This window comes from Pseudopipra pipra, chromosome W (genome assembly GCF_036250125.1).
Source record: "Pseudopipra pipra isolate bDixPip1 chromosome W, bDixPip1.hap1, whole genome shotgun sequence".
Lineage (NCBI taxonomy): Eukaryota > Metazoa > Chordata > Aves > Passeriformes > Pipridae > Pseudopipra > Pseudopipra pipra.
In genome coordinates, this window is record NC_087580.1 from 28,664,529 (window position 1) to 28,682,743 (window position 18,215).

At 54.2% G+C, this 18,215-nt stretch overlaps 2 protein-coding genes across 2 annotated transcripts in view; one reads left to right on the top strand and one right to left on the bottom strand.

Annotated features, from left to right (window-relative positions):
- The window catches only part of LOC135405270 (zinc finger protein 501-like), a 229,944-nt gene that overhangs the window by 93,263 nt on the left and 118,466 nt on the right, over positions 1–18,215 (top strand). The window lies entirely within an intron of this gene.
- Positions 1,246–5,418, bottom strand: LOC135404530 (uncharacterized). Its single transcript, XM_064639271.1, has 11 exons — positions 5,182–5,418; positions 4,625–4,704; positions 4,307–4,432; positions 4,083–4,162; positions 3,845–3,965; positions 3,442–3,531; positions 2,934–3,038; positions 2,553–2,718; positions 1,993–2,087; positions 1,389–1,538; positions 1,246–1,305 (listed from the first exon to the last, which is right to left on the bottom strand). The coding sequence occupies exons 1-11, from the start codon at positions 5,309–5,311 to the stop codon at positions 1,246–1,248; spliced, it is 1,203 nt and encodes a 400-aa protein (XP_064495341.1). The 5' UTR covers positions 5,312–5,418.

The following is an 18,215-nucleotide window of genomic DNA, read 5'->3' on the forward strand; positions in this document are numbered from 1 at the left end:
TTCAGCTGACGCAGAACGTTTTGCAAGGCCAGCAGGGTCTTCATCTGGGCATCTTCGCTGCCAGCTTGCAGGATCTTCATCATGCCCGGCAGGAAGAGTTCGATGTTTCTTGCCTGTAGAGAGAAGAGAATGTCCATTGGGTGAAGAGGGCCGTGCCTGAAAAGCTCCCAGGCAGCCACCCCAGGCCCCACCATGGCAGGGAGGGTGTTTGGAGCAGTCACCCCACGTTCTGAGTCCCAGGCCAGGCCAAACCACTGCTTTCCACACAGCCCCAGCCCCCATTTGCCAACAGGGCTGCCCCTCACACCGCCCTGCTCACCATCTCGGCTCTCTGTGACAGCCCAATGAGCCCTTCCAGCAGCAGCCTGGCCGTCCTCTCGTTTGGACAGCCCTGGTGGCTCTCGATGTCGGGCTCGTCAGCCAAATCCTCCCACTCAGCCTTCCTGGAGGATGACTGCAGGAGCAAACAGAGCTGTGAGGGGCCAGCAGAGCCTGCAAGGCTGGTGGGAGGGGACCAGGGCCTTTGGTGGTCACTCACAGCCATGGGCTGGGTGCGGGGGCCTTCTGCAGAGCAGTGGAAGCATTGTCTGTGCAGCAGGTTGGCAAAGTCCTCCAAGATCTTGGACAGTGTCTCCGGCATGGAGGACATCAGCTCCCACAGCTCCGGCGCAGTGCTGGAAGGCAGAGCACTGTCAGCAGGGCTGCCTCAGCCACAGTGCTGTGGCCTGGAGCAGCCCCCCAGAACCCACCCCTTGGAGCCCTGGCTGCACGTCCCTGGGGGCCCTGCCAGCGTGGGCAGGACGGGGCTGAGGGCGTGTTCCCTGTGGGGCTGGAGCACCGTGCTGGCTCTGGCCTGGCTGGGCCAGCTTTGGCTGCTGTAAAGCCAGACCAGCCAGCAGGGCTGGAAAGCGTGGGGGGATGGAGGGCCCGACTCTGCAGGCTGTCCCGCAGCATTCCTTGGCTCTGGCAGCCAGAGAGTCTTGGGGTCCCTCTCCCCACAGGGAACAAGCCCACCCTCAAGGCCATCAGGGCCAGTACCTGTCTCCTTGAAGAGCCGCCTTGCACAGGAGGATGACCACTGTGGTGGGGTACAGGTTGGTCATCAGGCGAAGCAGTGACTCCGCTTTCTCCCACGCTGCCTGTGTGCTGCAGTATGGCAGGCTCTCAAGGATGCTGGTGACTATCTTGGGTGCCTGCAGGGGATACAGGTGAGGATGGCATTGCCCCCGGAGTGCAGCCATGTGCTCAGTTGCCCTTCCCATTCCTCTCTGCTGCCTTGAGGTGGCTTGGGGGGGCCCAAGTCACCTGTGCTCGGGAAGGAGGGATGCAGGGAGGAACAAGGCCCAAGAGGGCTGAAGGGCACAACAATGCAGCCACAGGCCACTTACGTCCGTCAGCCAGACGTTCGGGTCTTCCAAGGCCACATCCAGCAGGCTGCTGGGCACCTGCTGGTCGAGGATGCTGGCATCTCCCAACGCCTCGATGGCCACGAGGATGACATCCGTCCTCTCGTGGGACTGCAGGTATTTTCCAAAGGTCTATGGCAGCAAGGAAGGAAGAGATGTTGCGCTGAGTGCCCTGATGGTGCTGCTTGGCTGAGCAGCTTGAGGGGCCCTGGCCGGATGTGCCCACCACTGCTGACAGCAGTGCCCACAGCAAAGCTGGGAGAAGTGCCTGCAGTCCCTGCATGGCAGAGGATGAGCAGAGAGGGTCCTCCTGCTGGGGGAGGAGGGCTCATGGGCACAGGCTGCTGGCCCCACCGAGAACCAGGGACTTGCTGGTGGCCAGGAGCACTGGAGCTCCTGCTGGGGCTGAAGCTGCTGCTGGGCCACTGGAGTGCAGCCCTCGTGCTGTCCCTGCTCAAGGACGGCGTGAACCCCCTCCCCAGGGAGCTGAGGGCACGCCAGCCCCACTGCTGCAGGGTCCTTTGGCTCACACCAGTGCCCTGCTGGTGCCATGGACAGGAGTCCCAGCAAGGGCGCAGCTCCTCACCTTGGCACAGTCCCTGGCGCTCAGAGAACACAGCGCGGAGGAGGTCACGGCTTCCCAGTGGACTTGGTCTGCTCTGTCCTTTAGCCTGGATTCGACTAAACACCGGGGCAAACACACAAGAGTCAGGAAGGCAGAGCAGCTTTGCCAGCAAGCTCACCAAACCGCCCTGGCATCTGCTGGCCAGGGGGCAGGACAGGAGCAGCCCAGGATTTCAGGAGGGCATCAGGAACAGCTTCTTGCTACAGGCGCTGGAGGGGCAAGCCAGGGTGGGGGATCTGCTCTTCCCCACCAGGGAAGACATGGCTTTGGGACAGGGAAGTCAAGAGGGGCTTTGACTGTGGGGCCCACAAACCAGCAGGCTGCAAGCCCCTGAAAGCAAGGGGAGGAAGGAGAGCAGCAGCAAACAGATCCTGGCCTTGAGCAGAGCACGCAGCCTCTGCAGCAAACTGGCAGCTGGGAAGCTCTGGGAAGCAGCTGGGAGGGGCAAAGGAGGTCGGGAAGCAGATCTATCAGGAGATAGAGCAGATAAAGCCCAGCACTGCTCTGCCTTTTTTACTTACAGATGAACTCAGCCAGGGCAAAAAGAGCATGGAAAGCTGCACAGCTTGTCTGCTCCTCGGAGAACCGGAAAAGGATGAGACGCCCCAGCAGCTTTCCTAGGAGCGGGAGCTGGATCTCCCCAGAGCAGACAGGTCCAGCAGTGCCTCTTCTGACGTTGGCATTGGCCTGGATGAGGGAGGCATGAGCAGAAGGGCTGAGGGCACAAAGGTGGTGCCAAAGCCCCCCATCTGAGAGTCTGCCCAGGGCTGGATTCCTGGAGAGACCAGGCTTTTCAGGGCCCTGCGTCCCCGTCTCTCAGAGCAGCCATGTGGGCAGCAGCCCTGGCATGGAGAGCAGCAGGGATGGGGGCAGGGCCTGGCTGGAGGGGGCCTGGTCCTTACCTGCAGAGTGGAATAGTCGGACATCACACGGGCCAGCACATCGATCCTTGCCATGGCCCTCTCCCTCACAGCCTCTCTCTCGCATCTGGTGAAGTCCAGCAGCAGCTGGGACAAGAGAAGCAGGGGGTGAGCCCTGGGAGCAGACTCCAACACCAGCAGCACAGCTCCACTGCTGGGCCGCACTCGTCCCACCCCTCAAGGCTTCCTCTCCCCTCCAGCAAAGCCTGCAGTGGGGTGTCTGCCCCTGGATTCCCACCCAGGTCGGGCACACAGGCCCAGAGCCAATCTCATGGCCAGGCAGGAGGGCAGGTGCCACCCTCTGCAGCCCCTGTGCTCCACAAGAGCCTGGGGCCTGCCCCGGCTTCCCCACAGGAGGTGGGCACCCTCCCCGCAGGGCACTCTGCCTGTTCAGCACTGCTCTGGGCACCACTCAGCCAGCAGTGGGCAAACCCTCCCCTCCAGGCTGAGGAACAGCCCTGGGACCCCCCCCTTTTTGTTTGTGCCAGACCTCCAAGATGCCCTGCAGCTCCTCGCTGACTCGAGAGGCAGGAAAGCTGAGCACCACTGTCCTCAGCATGCTGTCCATGGAGTTCAGGGTCTGCAAGGAACACAGAGAGCAGTGGCAGTCATTCTGCTGTTCCTCCCAGCCCCAGGAGAGCCATCTGAACCCCCTATGCCACAGGAGGAGGAGGAGGATGCCCACACTTCCTGGGAGAAACATGGGCATAGACAGTCTTAGGGGGTAGAGCAGCCTGTGGCACGGGATGCGGCCAGGCCCATGGGAAAAGGACAGAGGCATGAGGGTGGGAAAGACCCTGCCCTGCCTGGGATCCCTGCTCCTGTGGCAGCATGGGGTAGCCAGGGAGCAGGCCAGAGGGGCTGGAGGCCCCTGGAGCTTAGCCAGCACTTACCTTGATATAGAGGGCAAGGTCTGCTTTTGGCATTTCCTTCTCTGCAGGCAGCCAGAAGACACTTGAGAAGCACGCGCGGAGGAGGCTTTTGGCTTTGCCCTCCATTGCTGTGTCCACCAAGCTGCAGGGAGAGGGCAGGACACGGGTTGCACACGGGTGCTGGGAGCAGCCCCTCGACGACTCGTGCAGGTGGCATCAGACCTCTGGGCCAGGGGGCTCATGACGGATGGGCAGGTACCTCAATTTCTCCAGAGCCAGCATGGAAAGATGCCGAAGGTCTGTGCACAGCTGGTCCCTTGGCTCTTCTTCCAGCAGCGCCTGCAGAGCACAACCGGATGGCACCTGCTGGCAGCTGCCAGCACCCAGGGCCTCTAGTCCCTGACCCGCCCAAGCGCTGTCCACACAGGCTGCCTGTGCCAGGGGGCTTTGCTCCCTTCACCACATTGCCCAGAGTGCCCTCACCTTGATGTTCTCTGCCAGCTGGTACGTGTCACAGAACAAATCCAGGCCCTGGGTCAGGCCGTGGTTCAAGGCGCTTCTGCACAGCACGGAGATGCTCCGAAGAAATGTGGCCTTGTCTCTCTCCTCCTGCCAGCCAGGGGACAGAGACACAAACACGGATTGTGAGTGGGCAGACACAGCCAGCGGGACCGCAGCACAGGGGGTGCAGTGCCCTGCGGGAGAAGCAGCCCTGCCCTGCCAGCACCCCTCCAGCAGCCCGGCAGCAGAGCCCCTGCCAGCAGACAGCAGCACAGCCGCCCTCCAGCTGGCCACAGTTACCTTGTTGGGGCTGGTGACAAAGGCCAGGATGGAATCAACAGCTTCCTGCTCCTCCTTGTAGATGGGCAACCAGCTGGCATCTAAGGGGGGAAGGAGCAGGGAGAGCTGCAGAGGGTCCAGCGAGAGGAGGGGGCAGAGGATATCTGCCCTCCACCCAGCTCTCTGCCCACTGCCTTGGCACGGCCTTCCCTTGCAGCTCCTGGCTGGAGGGTGCCCAGCAGAGGAGCTGCCATGCCTGGGAAAGCCCCAGTGTCCTGGGCTGAGGAAAGCAATGGCAGACAGGCAGGAAAGGCCCAGGCTCCCACAGCATGGCTGCCTCCTGCCAGCCCAGCTGGCCCTCGCTGCCCACAGCCCAGAGCCCCTCTGCCCTGTCCTTCTTTGGGAGAGGCTGTGCTGGGGCCACGCTCCAGCCCTGAGCAGTCCCAGCTTTCAGGCAACATCATGGCTGACCCCCGAAACCCTCATTGTCAGCTGGCCAGGAAAGTGGGATCCTGGTGTGCTACAGGGTGTGCTGGTGGGCCCCAGCCCTGCCCAGCCCCACAGGGCCCCTCACTCACCGAGCTTGAGGGGCTGCATGGTGGTCACCTCGTAGGAGGACGGAAGCTGCAGACCTGGAGAGCGGCTCTCCTGGGAAGAGCTGTCTTCCATCCAGGCCTGCCTGGGGCAGGCGGGGGGTCTCTTCTCCATCCTGTGAATCAAAGAACACAGGGGAGCCTGCCTACGGAGGGCGTCCGAATGGTGGAGTCGAACACCCTCGGGAAAAATGCTGCGGCCAAATCGCCTCAGGCAAATCGCCTCAGGCAAAAGGCCTCAGCAAAAGGCCTCAACCAAAAGGCCAAGGCAAAGTGTTGCAGCCAAAAGGCCAAGGCAAAGTGCCTCAGCCAAAAGGCCTCAGCAAAAGGCCTCAGCCAAAAGGCCAAGGCAAAGTGCCTCAGCCCAAAGGCCAAGGCAAAGTGCCTCAGGCAAAGCGCCTCGGCCAAAAGACCTCGGCCCAAATGCCTCAGGCAAAAACGCTTTGGCAAAGCGCCGCAGCCAAACTCCGCGTTCCCACGGGGCCACCAAGGGTCGTGGACAAGATGTGGACTGCAGTCGGGGGCTTCTCGCCAGCGCCGCACTCCTCTCCTGTCCGGTCGCCGTCCTGACGGACACTGACCCACCGTGGGCCACGGCCACGCTGAGCACACCTGCTGCAGTGGGTGTCACAAAGGGCCCCTCTGTGACACGCTGCCGGCCACTAGCCACAGGTCCCAGTGCTTGTTGACATGGCACCTGCCCCCAGCAACGGGTCCCAGGGAGCCACCACGCAGGCAGGAACAGGCAGGGTGTCCCTGGGGACACAGGCCAGCCTCAGCCCTGGGCACCCAGCTGCCCTCAGAGTGTCTCCAGGCCCCACTTTGCTCTCGTGTCTCCTCGGGACATCTCAAGAAGCTCCATGTTCAGACAGCCCTGCGTGCCCCCAGGACATCCCTTTCCTGTCCCCACACTGCAGAGCCTGGCCTCAGAGCACTTCAGTCACATTAAATGCATAACATTTGCTCAAGCTTAACTGAAACCATGGCTTTTGTTGCATCTTCTCTTTCTCCCACTGACCAGCAAGAGTTTTTCCCCACTCAACAGCTCTTCCAGCACCAGGCCGCTCAGGAGCCCTCCCAAGGCCTTCGCCACACCCCATCCCCTGCGTGGCACCCTGAGCTGCCCCAGGGGTGGCTGAGTGGCCCTGCCAGGCTGGCGGAGTCTTGAGGGGGGGTTAGGGATGAAGGGGGGAGGATGGCACCCAGGGAGATTCCTTGGATTCACCAAGGAAGGCCTAGACTAAACTACCCCAGGGATCCAGCTGGAAGGATCAGGCTCCTCAGCATGCTGGGAGCTGTCATCTGCTGGCACAGCCCAGCTGAGCGGCCGCATTGGTCCATCTGAGGGGCCAGGAGCTGTAGTCCTGCTGCTCTTGCCTCAGTTCTGTGTCTCTTCTACACAATCAGACCAAAGAAGCCCCCAGAAGCCCAAAGGCCCGGGAACAGCCCCTCTCTGACAGCCCCAGAGGTGCCCCGGAGCTGCCAGCCAGCCCAGCTGGCCCTTGCTGCCCACAGACCAGAGCCCCTCTGCCCTGTCCTTCTCTGGGAGAGGCTGTGCTGGGGCTGCACTCCAGACCTGAGCAGTCCCAGCTTTCAGGTAACATCATGGCTGATCCCCGGGACCCCCGTGGGTCAGGAAAAATACTCAGCTCAGGGGGGGGCAACCCCTACAATAAATAACACAAGTGGCCGTTGTTTTTCTGCTTTGGTCCATCCTGGAAGGCGCTGCTGCAGCGGGCCCGTGTCTAAAGCTGCTCTTTCCAAGTCTCACAGTCCTGGTGTTCACCTACAAAAAATTGATGAATTAAAAAAAAAGAAAAGATGTGGCAATGCTGTTCATGAAGCCTTCAACAGTCACCAAGAGTTCTGTTCTGCAGAGATTTCAACTATTTCCTAAATTCCACACTTGTGGCTTCAGGCCACCAATATGGCTTGGCCATTAAAGCTGACATCAGCCAGGAACACTATACCTGGGACTCAGCTTGTATTTGGGATCTTATTTGGGTCCACCTCACAATTCAATTGTGTTGACACCTTCAAAACTACCTGAATCAAAGCACCTCCAAGAATCCAAGTCCTTTACACAACTGTGCAGCACCACTGTCTCGTTCTCAAACTCAAGGACTGAGAACACTCAGCTAAAATGGGCTGGTACCTTTCCATGGTGCAATTCACTGGCAAGAACACTGGAAATATTTCACATGGTTTCACATCTTACCCTCCATTAAAGGGAAGTGGCTCAAAAGCCACAAAGTTTGCACAAGGGAACAGTGGGGCAGAAGGGATAATTTAAGCACAGATGCCTAATCATCAATTTTGTGCATTTGGGTTTTTTTCCAAACTTTTATGTGACAGAGCAAAATTTTAAAAAGAATATATTATTATACATATTATAGCATGAATCAGATTTTGTTCTTACTGCAGAGCAGTGAAACATGATGGACAGTGCAAAAGTATAAACTGTGTTTTAATACAGTTCATGTAAAGATTTCAGCAGGTCATCAATGTCAACCACTTGCCCTGGGGACAGAGATGAAGCCATGTCTAGTGCAACTCAAGCAAAACACACCACATTATTAAGCCAGCATCAATTATATCCAATGAAACAATCCCACCTTAAATCTCTGAGGCTGATGAAACAGTATTGTTGCCTTTTTCTGGTCAAAATCCTTCTTCAGCTGCATGTAATTCACTTTGCCTTCTTTATTTAAAACCTTCTTCTTTCCATTCACACACTGCAGATATTCACATCTCACCCATAGTGCAGGCCCTGGCTGCACAGCTCCTTCAAGTCTGACAGCTGGAACAGGGACAGGCAGTAAGCAGCCACCTGGGGATCATTTCTCTGGATGAGCAGTGGCTTTTGCTCCCAGTACTCCTTGAAAAACACCTCTTCTTTGATGGGGGAGATCAAGCTCCCGAAGAGGCTGTCTGGGTTCTCAAAACTCAGGACTGAGGGAGAACAAGCTGCTTCCAGCTTTGCTCGTTTACACTGTGTCTGTGTTTCTTTTCCCATCTCAGCATGCTTCCCTCCTTTCTTGGGCATGGTTCCTGTTCAAGAGGAGAGAGGACCAAAACAATCAACCAGCAACACAACCTCAAGAGCTCACAGGCCCAGAGCAACAACTCTTCCCCTACCCAGTGGGATATCAGAGTATCCCGGGAACAGCTCTGGTTTCAGAGCCTCACTATTTGCTCCAAAGCATCAACAGTTTACAGAAGACAGGGAACATTGTTAGGCCTTCCTGTTGATGCTCTGGAATTACTACATTTACAAGTTTAAAACTTGTAAAATTGACCAGTTTAAGAACTAAAAGGCCAAGATTCTGCTTTCAGTCCTGTCGAGCTGTCAAACTTTGTTTATGTAGAACAAAAAGAATTCTTTCATACAAGCACAGACATTTCATTTTAAAGCTGGAAGTCATTTACTTGGTTTTTCCCAGGCAGATAGTATGATTGTGTACCATTATGCCAAAATAAAGAAGTTGATCTACAAATGGTTTGGCTGCCAAATTCTCAGGAAAGTTAAGGGGAAAATCAAGTAACGGTAGGTAACTGTGCAAGTCTGGAAAGCCAACACCTGAGAAGTTTGAACGTGCTGATGCCATAATTTCTAAGTAAAAATGACAGCTCTACTCCCTACACCCATTTGATAGGAAATGCTATCAATTTGTTGAGATACTTTTATTTACACAGATCCCGTATTTTGAAACTTAAACTCCAGTTCTGGTATTTACATGCAGCACTAAGTTCTTCTGTGCAGCAGGACACCCTTGCTGGCCCACTAACTCCTGGGCAGTGTTTCATCAGCAGTTCCTGCACAGTCTGTCCCTCAACAGTAACCGAGGGTCACCTCAGCCCTGCAGGAGGGAATTCACATCACCTCCTTCCTGAGAGAATGAACATTCCCAACTGCAGCATGAGGCAAGGGAATGCGTAAAAAATTAAAGACTGAAAATCAGTCCCTGACTGACAGCAAGATCTGAAGATGCTGCTGAAGGCACCAAGATCTAAAGCTGACATCCCCAAATGACAGCAACACGAATGCAACCAAGCCTGGATTAAGAGTTTTGAATTCCAGACCTAAATCCATTGTACCAACCTCTCAGCTCATTCACACTGATTTAAAGAAGTTACATTCAGATATTTACTATTCATAGAACGCAGCTTCATTTACAACACGGGCTGTTCTGTAGCGTTCTGCTGGTTATTACAGCTGTTCCAAGCCCCCTGCCATGGGCAGGGATACCTTCCACAAGATCTAGTTGCTCAAAATCCCATCAACAGAATCCATCCAGGCCTTGAGCACTGCCAGGGATGGGGCATCCACAGCTTCTCGGGGCAACCTGAGCCAATGCCTCACCACCCTCCAGCAGAAAAAAATTCTCCCTTACATTTAGTCTAAACCTAAACCGTTCAGCTTAAACCCATTGCCCCTTGTCCTGCAGCTACAGGCCCTCATAAAAAGTCCCTCTCCATCTTTCTTGCACCACTTAAGTCCTGACAGGCTGCAAGGAGGTCTCCACAGAGACTTCTCCAGACTGAGCCATCCCAACTCTCCCAGCCTGTCTCCGCAGCTGCTCCATCCCTCTCATCATCTTCCTGGCCTTCCCTGGACTTGATCCAACAGGTCTGTGCCCTTCTCACGCTGGGAGCTCCAGAGCTGGATGCAGCGCTCCAGGTGGAGAATCACCAGAGCGCGGCAGAGGGGCAGAACCCCCTCCCTCACCCACGGCCCGCTGAATGGGATGCAGGATACGCCCGGATTTCTGGGCTGGGAGCTCAGCGCCAGCTCAGCCCCAACTTTCCACCCACCAGCACCCCCAATTCCTTCCGTGCCGGGCTGGAGGACAAACCCCAGCGCAGAACCCCACACGGGAGCAGCTGCTCCCCGCCAGGGCTGTTCCCTCCCACACCACGGCAGCTCCCTGGGAAGCGGCGGGAATACCGCCGGGCACAGCGGGAATAGCGCCGGGCACAGCGGGAATAGCGCCGGGCACAGCGGGAATAGCGCCGGGCACAGCGGGAATACCGCCGGGCGCAGCGGGAATACCGCCGGGCACGGCTGGAATACCGCCCGGCACAGCGGGAATAGCGCCGGGCACAGCGGGAATAGCGCCGGGCACAGCGGGAATACCGCCGGGCACAGCGGGAATACCGCCGGGCACAGCGGCTCCGAGGACACGCGGTGTCCCCGCTCCCCCCTCCCGGCTCCCGCCGCCTCCATCCAGCCCCTTCCCGTCCCGCGGCCCCGCACTCACCCGGGCAGGAGGGAGGATCGCGTGGGATCGGGGCGGGCCGGGATGGATCGGGGCGGGCAGGGGAGGCGAGGCCAGGCAGGATGTGCCGGCTGGAAGCGGGAGGCGGTCCTGCCGCGCTGGGAGTCACGGGAGGAGCCGCTTCCGGGCGGCCAGTAGGAAATCCGGCGGCATTCCAGTGTCATTCCAGTGTGTATTCCAGTGGGAACGCAGCAGCACTGAGGTTAATCAATCTGCTTCATACAACGGTGCCTGGGCTTCAGCTGCGTTATTTATTTTTTTTTCCTGGATCAAAAATCTTCTTCTAGAGTCTCCCTGAGTCTCCCTCAAAGAAAACTTTGGAATCCTCACCGAGCACGTGAAAACTTCCAGAAATATTTTTAGATGCCTGTTAATGGTTTGGTTTACGTTGGCTAATGATGTCAGAAACAAAAGAAAATGTTAGGTAGGCTTTGCTGAAGCTTTGTTCTTGTGTACTGGCTTGAAGGATACAAAGCAGAACTAACAGAAATAAAAAAGGTGGATTTTAGAAACCTCAGCAGCCTTACAGTGCACGGCTGATGTTGGTACAAAGTTACACTGCCATAAGTGTAACTAGAAGGACCTTTCAATGGCAGGTAAGAGAGGGGACTGTGTCCTGTCACCAACTTAAGGAGGGAGAATAACAGAGCCTTGCACATCTCTAACACCAGTTCAAATCCTTCCCTTTACGGAAAGTGGTTTTCAGTCTTGTTCCTCCTCACAGTGTGGTTGTTACACAGTCATAACTTCTGCTTCCCTGGCACTAGCTGGATCATTTGGAACAAATGTCGTGATTCCAGTGGGTTCTGCATTCATGGATGCATCCAGCAAATTCCTGTGTGCTGAGCAGAGAAAGTGGCAAAGTATAATATATAGAAAAGGGGGATGGAGGAGAGAAAAAGGCAAACGCTGCTCATACTGTTCAGTCCTTGTTCCTTTACCACCTGGACCGCTCTGTCGCCAGCTGACCAAAATATCCTGGTCACTTGAACATGAAATAAGGATTAATCAGCATGTGGCTGGCTTACCAGCAGAGGGATTTTGCCAGGGGTGAACCTGCAGCTGTCCTAATTGTAGAAATGTGTACAAATTAGATAAAAAAATTTAAGTTTCTCTCGAAAGCTTTTTTTTCATAGGTCTGTGAGCTTCAAAGAAAAAGAAGACAATCTCCACTTTCTAATTCTGAGTTCATCACTACATCCCTCAACATCCAGGACATTTTGCAAAATTTATTAAACTTCAAATATTTTAATGTAAATGCTCACCAATAGTTGGGATACTCAAAGTGAAAAATAGGTCACTGTCATGAAATTCTCTTTATTTCTTTCATGAGAATTAGCAAGCTTTGAAGAAGGAAGTAGTTCTCCAGACTTAAAAGGTTGCATCACCTAAATTAACACTCACAGGATGTTTTCTCACTACAGATGGGCGTACCAGCAGATGCTAAAAATAGAGAGGCCACATCCTGCACCTCAGCCGGTCACAGACACCATTAAAAGATGTTATTTCTGTTCCAAAAATCCACAAAGTACCTCAGCCTAACTGCCTGAACACCACCAGGGTGAATACTCAAACAAATACACATTTACATAATGGCTGTGGTGTTTTTAATTTGCTGTGGGACATAAACCCCACACATCTGACCGGTGGTGCTGGACAAGATCGTCCAGTGACGAAGGCAAGTGCTTCCAACTCCAGGGCTGTCTCTTGAGCCGCCTCTAGAGTAGAATATCAGGGAATATCTCCGCATCTCTGTTCCGTCCTGCGATAGCCTCCATCCCTTCCCCAAGCTCTGGCAGTCCTGGTGGACTGCAGGCAGATTAGCCTCTGCCTAAGGGACAAAATCCAGCCTATACGGCAAGGACTTCAAGTATTCCAGTTTGGAGCCAGTAGGGCACTGCAGTACTGCTGTGTAAACACTAAATAAGGAGAAGGGGAAGGAAGAAAATAGAAACTTTTTTTTTGTTGTTGCAAATAGGTTTTTTTCAGGTGGGGTGAGGGTGGATATTTGGGAAAGGTTCTTCCCTCCGAGGGTGGTTGGCACTGGACCAGGCTCCCCAGGGCAGTGGTCACAGCACCAAGGCTGGCAGAGTTCAGGCACACGGTGTGACTCTTGGGGTCGGTGCTGTGCCGGGCAAAGGCTTGGACTCGACGGTCCTCGTGGGTCCCTTCCACCTCAGCACGTTCTGTGATGGTGCGATGAGTTCCCTCTCTTTCAACACTTTTGTTCTTTTCAGGGCTCCTCGCTGCCCGGGGCCCGAAGCCCGCCTTCCGCGCGCCTGCTTCCCTGCCCGTTGTGGCGGCCGCAGCCAGGCGCTGAGTGCCCGCTCCCGGGCGGGCACGGCCGCTCGCTCCAGGAGTGGGGGGGCAGCGCCGGCGCCCCGAGGATTCCCGGGATTCCCTCGGCGGTTTCCAGGCAACGCTCCCCGCGCGCTCCTCGCTCCAGGGCCGAACGTGCGCAGCCAATGGGAGGCGGCGGAGTGGGCGGGGCGAGGCGGGGATTGGGCGGGGCGGGGGCGGGGCCGAGAGGGGCGGTTGGTGGGGTTTGGGTGGGAGCGGGCGGGGCCGGGAGCGGGAGCGCTGTCGCTGAGCGGCCCCCGGGCAGCGACCCCCGGGCAGCGGCCCCCGGGGTAGAGACCCCCGGCGAGTGGCCCCCCGAGCGCGGCCCCGGGGGAGGGACCCCCCGTGTGCGGCCACCGGCGAGTGGCCGCTGGTGAGCAACCCCCAGTAAGTGACACCCGGTGAGCGACCCGCGGTGAACAAGCCCAGGTAAGTGACCCCTGCGGAGGGAACCCCAGGGAGGGACCCCCGGTGAATGACCCGCGGTGAACAACCCCTGGCAAGTGACCCCCGGGCAGGGACCCCCGGTGCGCGGTCCCCGGGGGTGTCTGTCCGGGGCTGGGTGCGTTCCTTCCCCGTGCGGAGCCGAGCGGGGCCGTGGCGGGAGCGGGGCCGGAGCGGAGCCGGCCGGGGGGGCAGAGGGGAGCCCTGAGCCGCCTTCGGCCGAGGGGGCTGCTGGAAAGGAGCCTGCGCTGGGAGGAGCGGGGGACGTGGCCCGAGGCTGAGGCAGGGGAGCTTCAGGTCAGCTCCTGGAGAAAGGTTTCTGGCTGTGTTTTTCGGGGGGGGCTCGGGCACTGCAATGGGTTTCCCGGGCGGAGCAGTCTACACTGCCAAGTAAAACAAAACAGACCGTGCAAAATAGAGACCTGTGTTCCCCCCAAAGGGAAGGCAGGCAGTTACAAACCAGGACAGTAAATCAAAGCTCAGAACATACGTTCATGTTCTCCACAGTTGTATGACACATCAAACCAGTCCTCTGTTCATTACCCGTGTAGAACTCTCATCAGGAACCCCAAACTTTCTTGTGTGTATTTGTATAGATATGTATAGATATGTATAGGTAGATAGATATGCATACATAGATATGTATAGGTATATATTTGTGTGTATCTCTAAGATTCTGTATCTTTGGATGTGATATTGGCATGCTATTGTTGTGTGGCAACAAGTGGACTTAAAAGGTTGCAACACTTTAGGAGATCACCTTTCTGCTTGTGGGTCCTATTTTTTAAAGAAGGTATCAAGAAAAGAACTCTTTAGCCAAATATAAGTTAAGACATTAATCAGAGCAAATGTATTGATTTTTATTTCCAATTGTACAACAAGTCATTCAACTATTTGCATACTCCAAAGCTGGGTTGGAAACTTCTCCCTCAGAAATAAGAAAAACTGTTTTCCGAGGCTGTTACTGACAGCCATGGCAGAGTTTCCAATAACAACTCCCCATTCTTGAAATGCAAAACCTGAAAAATGAAACAAGCGTTAACCTGGAATTCTGGTTGCCAGCACATATCTGGACAGAAGTTATTAGAGAGTGGAGCAAAGCTAGCACCACAAACAACCTTGGGCTCTGCATTCGTTTGTCATGGCAACAAAGTTTTGCTTTTCAACCCATCTGCTAAGGAAACCTTGCCAGAACTGTGAGCTTATAACACTACTTTTCTTAAGAAGTTAGGAGGCCTTAATCCAGTGTACACAGATGAGACCCTGAAGTAGGAGAGAGTCCAGTTGCTGATGATCAGTGCAGATGAGGAATGAGCTCTGCTGAGTAGGCTTCAAGCTTTGTGATTTTTACAAGTGGACTATTTCAAATCTGTTGTAGAAGAAACAGTCTTTTCTGTTTTATCAACTTTCCACTTTCAGAATACTGGAGTTTATCCCTCAAATTCAGCCTGTAGTTTCAAAAGATAAAAATCCTTACAGGAAACCTTTCAGCCTCAGTAGCCAATTGCAACATGGCCAGGGAAGTTCAGCAACAGCACCATTCATTAAATGAACTGTTCTGGACCAGCCATCCCAGAGAGATTGAGCTCCAGTGCTAAACCCCATAGAGTGCCAAGTGCCATAAGAGCTGATTTTTGGCTTCGCTGAGATTCTCTCTGGTTTCATTTGGTGTAGCTGGCACATCTGGAGCAAAGGGTCTGGGCAAAAGTACATCCTTAGAAGGGTCCAGTACAAATCATGTGACAAGATTAGCGATTTCTCTAATTGAGGAAGTATATTAGATACAGGAATGCATTTTTCTACCTCCTCTTTCCGCACTGCTGCTGTATTCCTTCATCATGCCCTGTGAGCAGTCCCAGTGCTCTGTGATTGACGCCATAAGGGACTTGCTAACAGGGAACAAACACCTCCGAGACAAAAGGTGCCACCACAGAAAGCTCTTCCTGCCCAAGAAGAGCCCAGGCTGCCACAACGACTGCACCTGAAGCCAAAGGATCCAGACTTTCTTTTCTGGTAGAAAGAGCTACTGTTCCCTTTTTTCAGTCCTGTGCTGCAATGGCAGGTCCCATGTTTTGAGAAATTGAATCCAAATGAAGGTTCCTGCCAAACAAAAGGTGCCACCCCAGAAAGTCTTGCTGCTAAAGAAGTGACCAGTCTTTCCCACACACTACACCTCAAAGCCAAAGCTTCCAGACTTTTTTTCCGGGTGGAAAGAGCTGCTGTTCCCTCTTTTCAGCCCTGCGCTGCAATGGCCGGTCCGACCTACCAAAAATTGAATCCAAATGAAGATTCCTGCCAGACAAAAGGTGCCACCACAGAAAGTTCTTCCTGTCCAAGAAGTGCCCAGACTACCCGAACAACTGCACCTCAAAGCCAAAACTTCCAGCCTTTTTTTCCTGCTGGAAAGAGCTGCTGTTCCCTTTTTTCTGCCCAGCGCTGCAATGGCCGGTCCCACCTCCTCGAAAATTTACTCTAAATGAAGATTCCTGCCAGACAAAAAGGTGCCACCACAGAAAACGCTTTACTGCCCCAGAAGTGCCCAGGCTGCCCCAACAACTGCACATCAAAGCCAAAGCCTCCAGACCTTTTTTCCTTAGGAAAAGAGCTGCTGTTCCTTTTTTTCTCCCCTGCGCTGCAATGGCCGGTCCCACTTCCTGGAAAATTGAATCCAACTGAAGATTCCTGCCAGACAAAAGGTGCCTCCACAGAAAACTCTTGCTGCCCCAGAAGTACCCAGGCTGCCCCAAAAACTGCACCTCAAAGCCAAAAGTTCCAGACTTTTTTTCTTGGTGGAGAGAGCTGCTGTTCCCATTTTTCTGCCCTGCATTTCAATGGCCTGTCCCACCTCCTGGAAAATTTAATGTAAATAAAGATTCCTGCCAGACAAAAGGTGCCACCACAGAAAGTTCTTCCTGCCAAAAAAGTGCCCAGACTACCCGAACAACTGCACCTCAAAGCCAAAGCCTCCATACTTTTTTTCATGGTGGAAAGAGCTGCTGTTCCCTTTTTTCTGCCCTGCACTTCAATGGCCGGTCCCACCTCCTGGAAAATTTAATGTAAATAAAGATTCCTGCCAGACAAAAGGTGCCACCACAGAAAACTCTTTGCTGCCCAAGAAGTGCCCAGGCTGCCCAAACAACTGCACCTGAAGCCAAAGCTTCCAGACTTTTTTTCCTGGTGGAAAGAGCTGCTGTTCCCTTTTTTCAGCCCTGCGCTGCAACGGCCTGTCCCACCTTCTGGAAAATTGAATCCAACTGAAGATTCCTTCCAGACAAAACGTACCACCAGAGAACGCTCTTTGCTGCTCCAGAAGTGCCCAGGCTGCCCCAACAACTGCACCTCAAAGCCAAAGAATCCAGACTTTTTTTCCTGGTGGAAAGAGCTGCTGTTCCCTTTTTTCTGCCCTGCACTTCAATGGCCTATCCTACCTCCTGGAAAATTTACTCTAAATAAAGATTCCTGCCAGACAGAAGGTGCCACCACGGAAAACTCTTCCTACCCAAAAAAGTGCCCAGGCTGCTCCAACAACTGCACCTGAAACCAAAGAATCTAGATTTTTTTTCCTGGTGGACAGAGCTGCTGTTCCCTTTTCTCTGCCCTGCGCTGCAATGGCCGGTCCCAACTCCTGGAAAAATTTACTCCAAATGAAGATTCCTGCCAGACAAAAGGTGCCACCACAGAAAACTCTTTGCTGCCCCAGAAGTGCCCAGACTGCCCCAACAACTGCACCTGAAACCAAAGAATCCAGACTTTTTTTCCTGGTGGAAAGAGCTGCTGTTCCCTTTTTTCTGCCCTGCGCTGCAATGGCCAGTCCCACCTCCTGGAAAATAGAATGTAAATAAAGATTCCTGCCAGACAAAAGGTGCCACCACAGAAAACTCTTTGCTGCCCAAGAAGTGCCCAGACTACCCGAACAACTGCACCTCAAAGCCAAAGGTTCCAGACTTTTTTTCCTGGTGGAACGAGCTGCTGTTCCCTTTTTTCTGCCCTGCGTTGCAGTGGCCGGTCCCACCTCCTGAAAAATTTAATGTAAATGAAGATTCCTGACAGACAAAAGGTGTCACCACAGAAAGTTCTTGCTGCCCAAGAAGTGCCCAGGCTGCCCCAACAACTTCACCTGAAGCCAAAGCTTCCAGACTTTTTTTCCTGGTGGAAAGAGCTGCTGTTCCCTTTTCTCAACCCTGTGATTCAATCGCCGGTCCCACCTCCTGAAAAATTGAATCCTACTGAAGATTCCTGCCAGACAAAAGTTGCCACCACAGAAAGTTCTTGCTACCCAAGAAATGCCCGGGCTGCCCCATCAACTGCACCTGAATCCAGAGGATCCAGCCTTTTTTTCCTGGTGGAAAGAGCTGCTGTTCCCTTTTTTCTGCCCTGCGCTGCAATGGCCGATCTCACTGAAACAGGAGGCCAGGCCCAAAAGAGTTAAGTAAGAAATTTGGGCCTGCTAACAAGCTACCAACATCCAAGACGATCTGTGTTCGTTCTGTTCTACTTACTGGACCAAAGCTTCAGAGAATAGTACAAGAACATGTATTAGGCCTAGAAGCAATAAATTAGAAATATAACAGGATCAGGTAGATATTTGAATAGGAGAAATAGGCCTGGAGCCAGGGCTTTTCCCAAGCTTCAGTGAGCGGGTCAAGAACAATGGAAGAGGAGAAAGGTCAGGCTGAAGAAGATGAGTTTAAGCCCCCAGACCCACCAAAATTGAGGGCCAAGAGAAGCACCGCCCCAAACCCCGCCTGAGCTCCAGCTATACTCTGCCTATTATTAATATGCATAGATAGATGTTGTAATCACTTGAATATGCATTTGATCACATCTGAAGATTGTATAAAAATGCTGATTTTGTGTGAAGTCTGAGCAAGTTTGTCCAGCGTGAGCTGGCTTGCTCCCAGCATCGAATAAACAAATACCTTGCTGCTTAATGATAAAAAAAAAAATCTCTGAGCA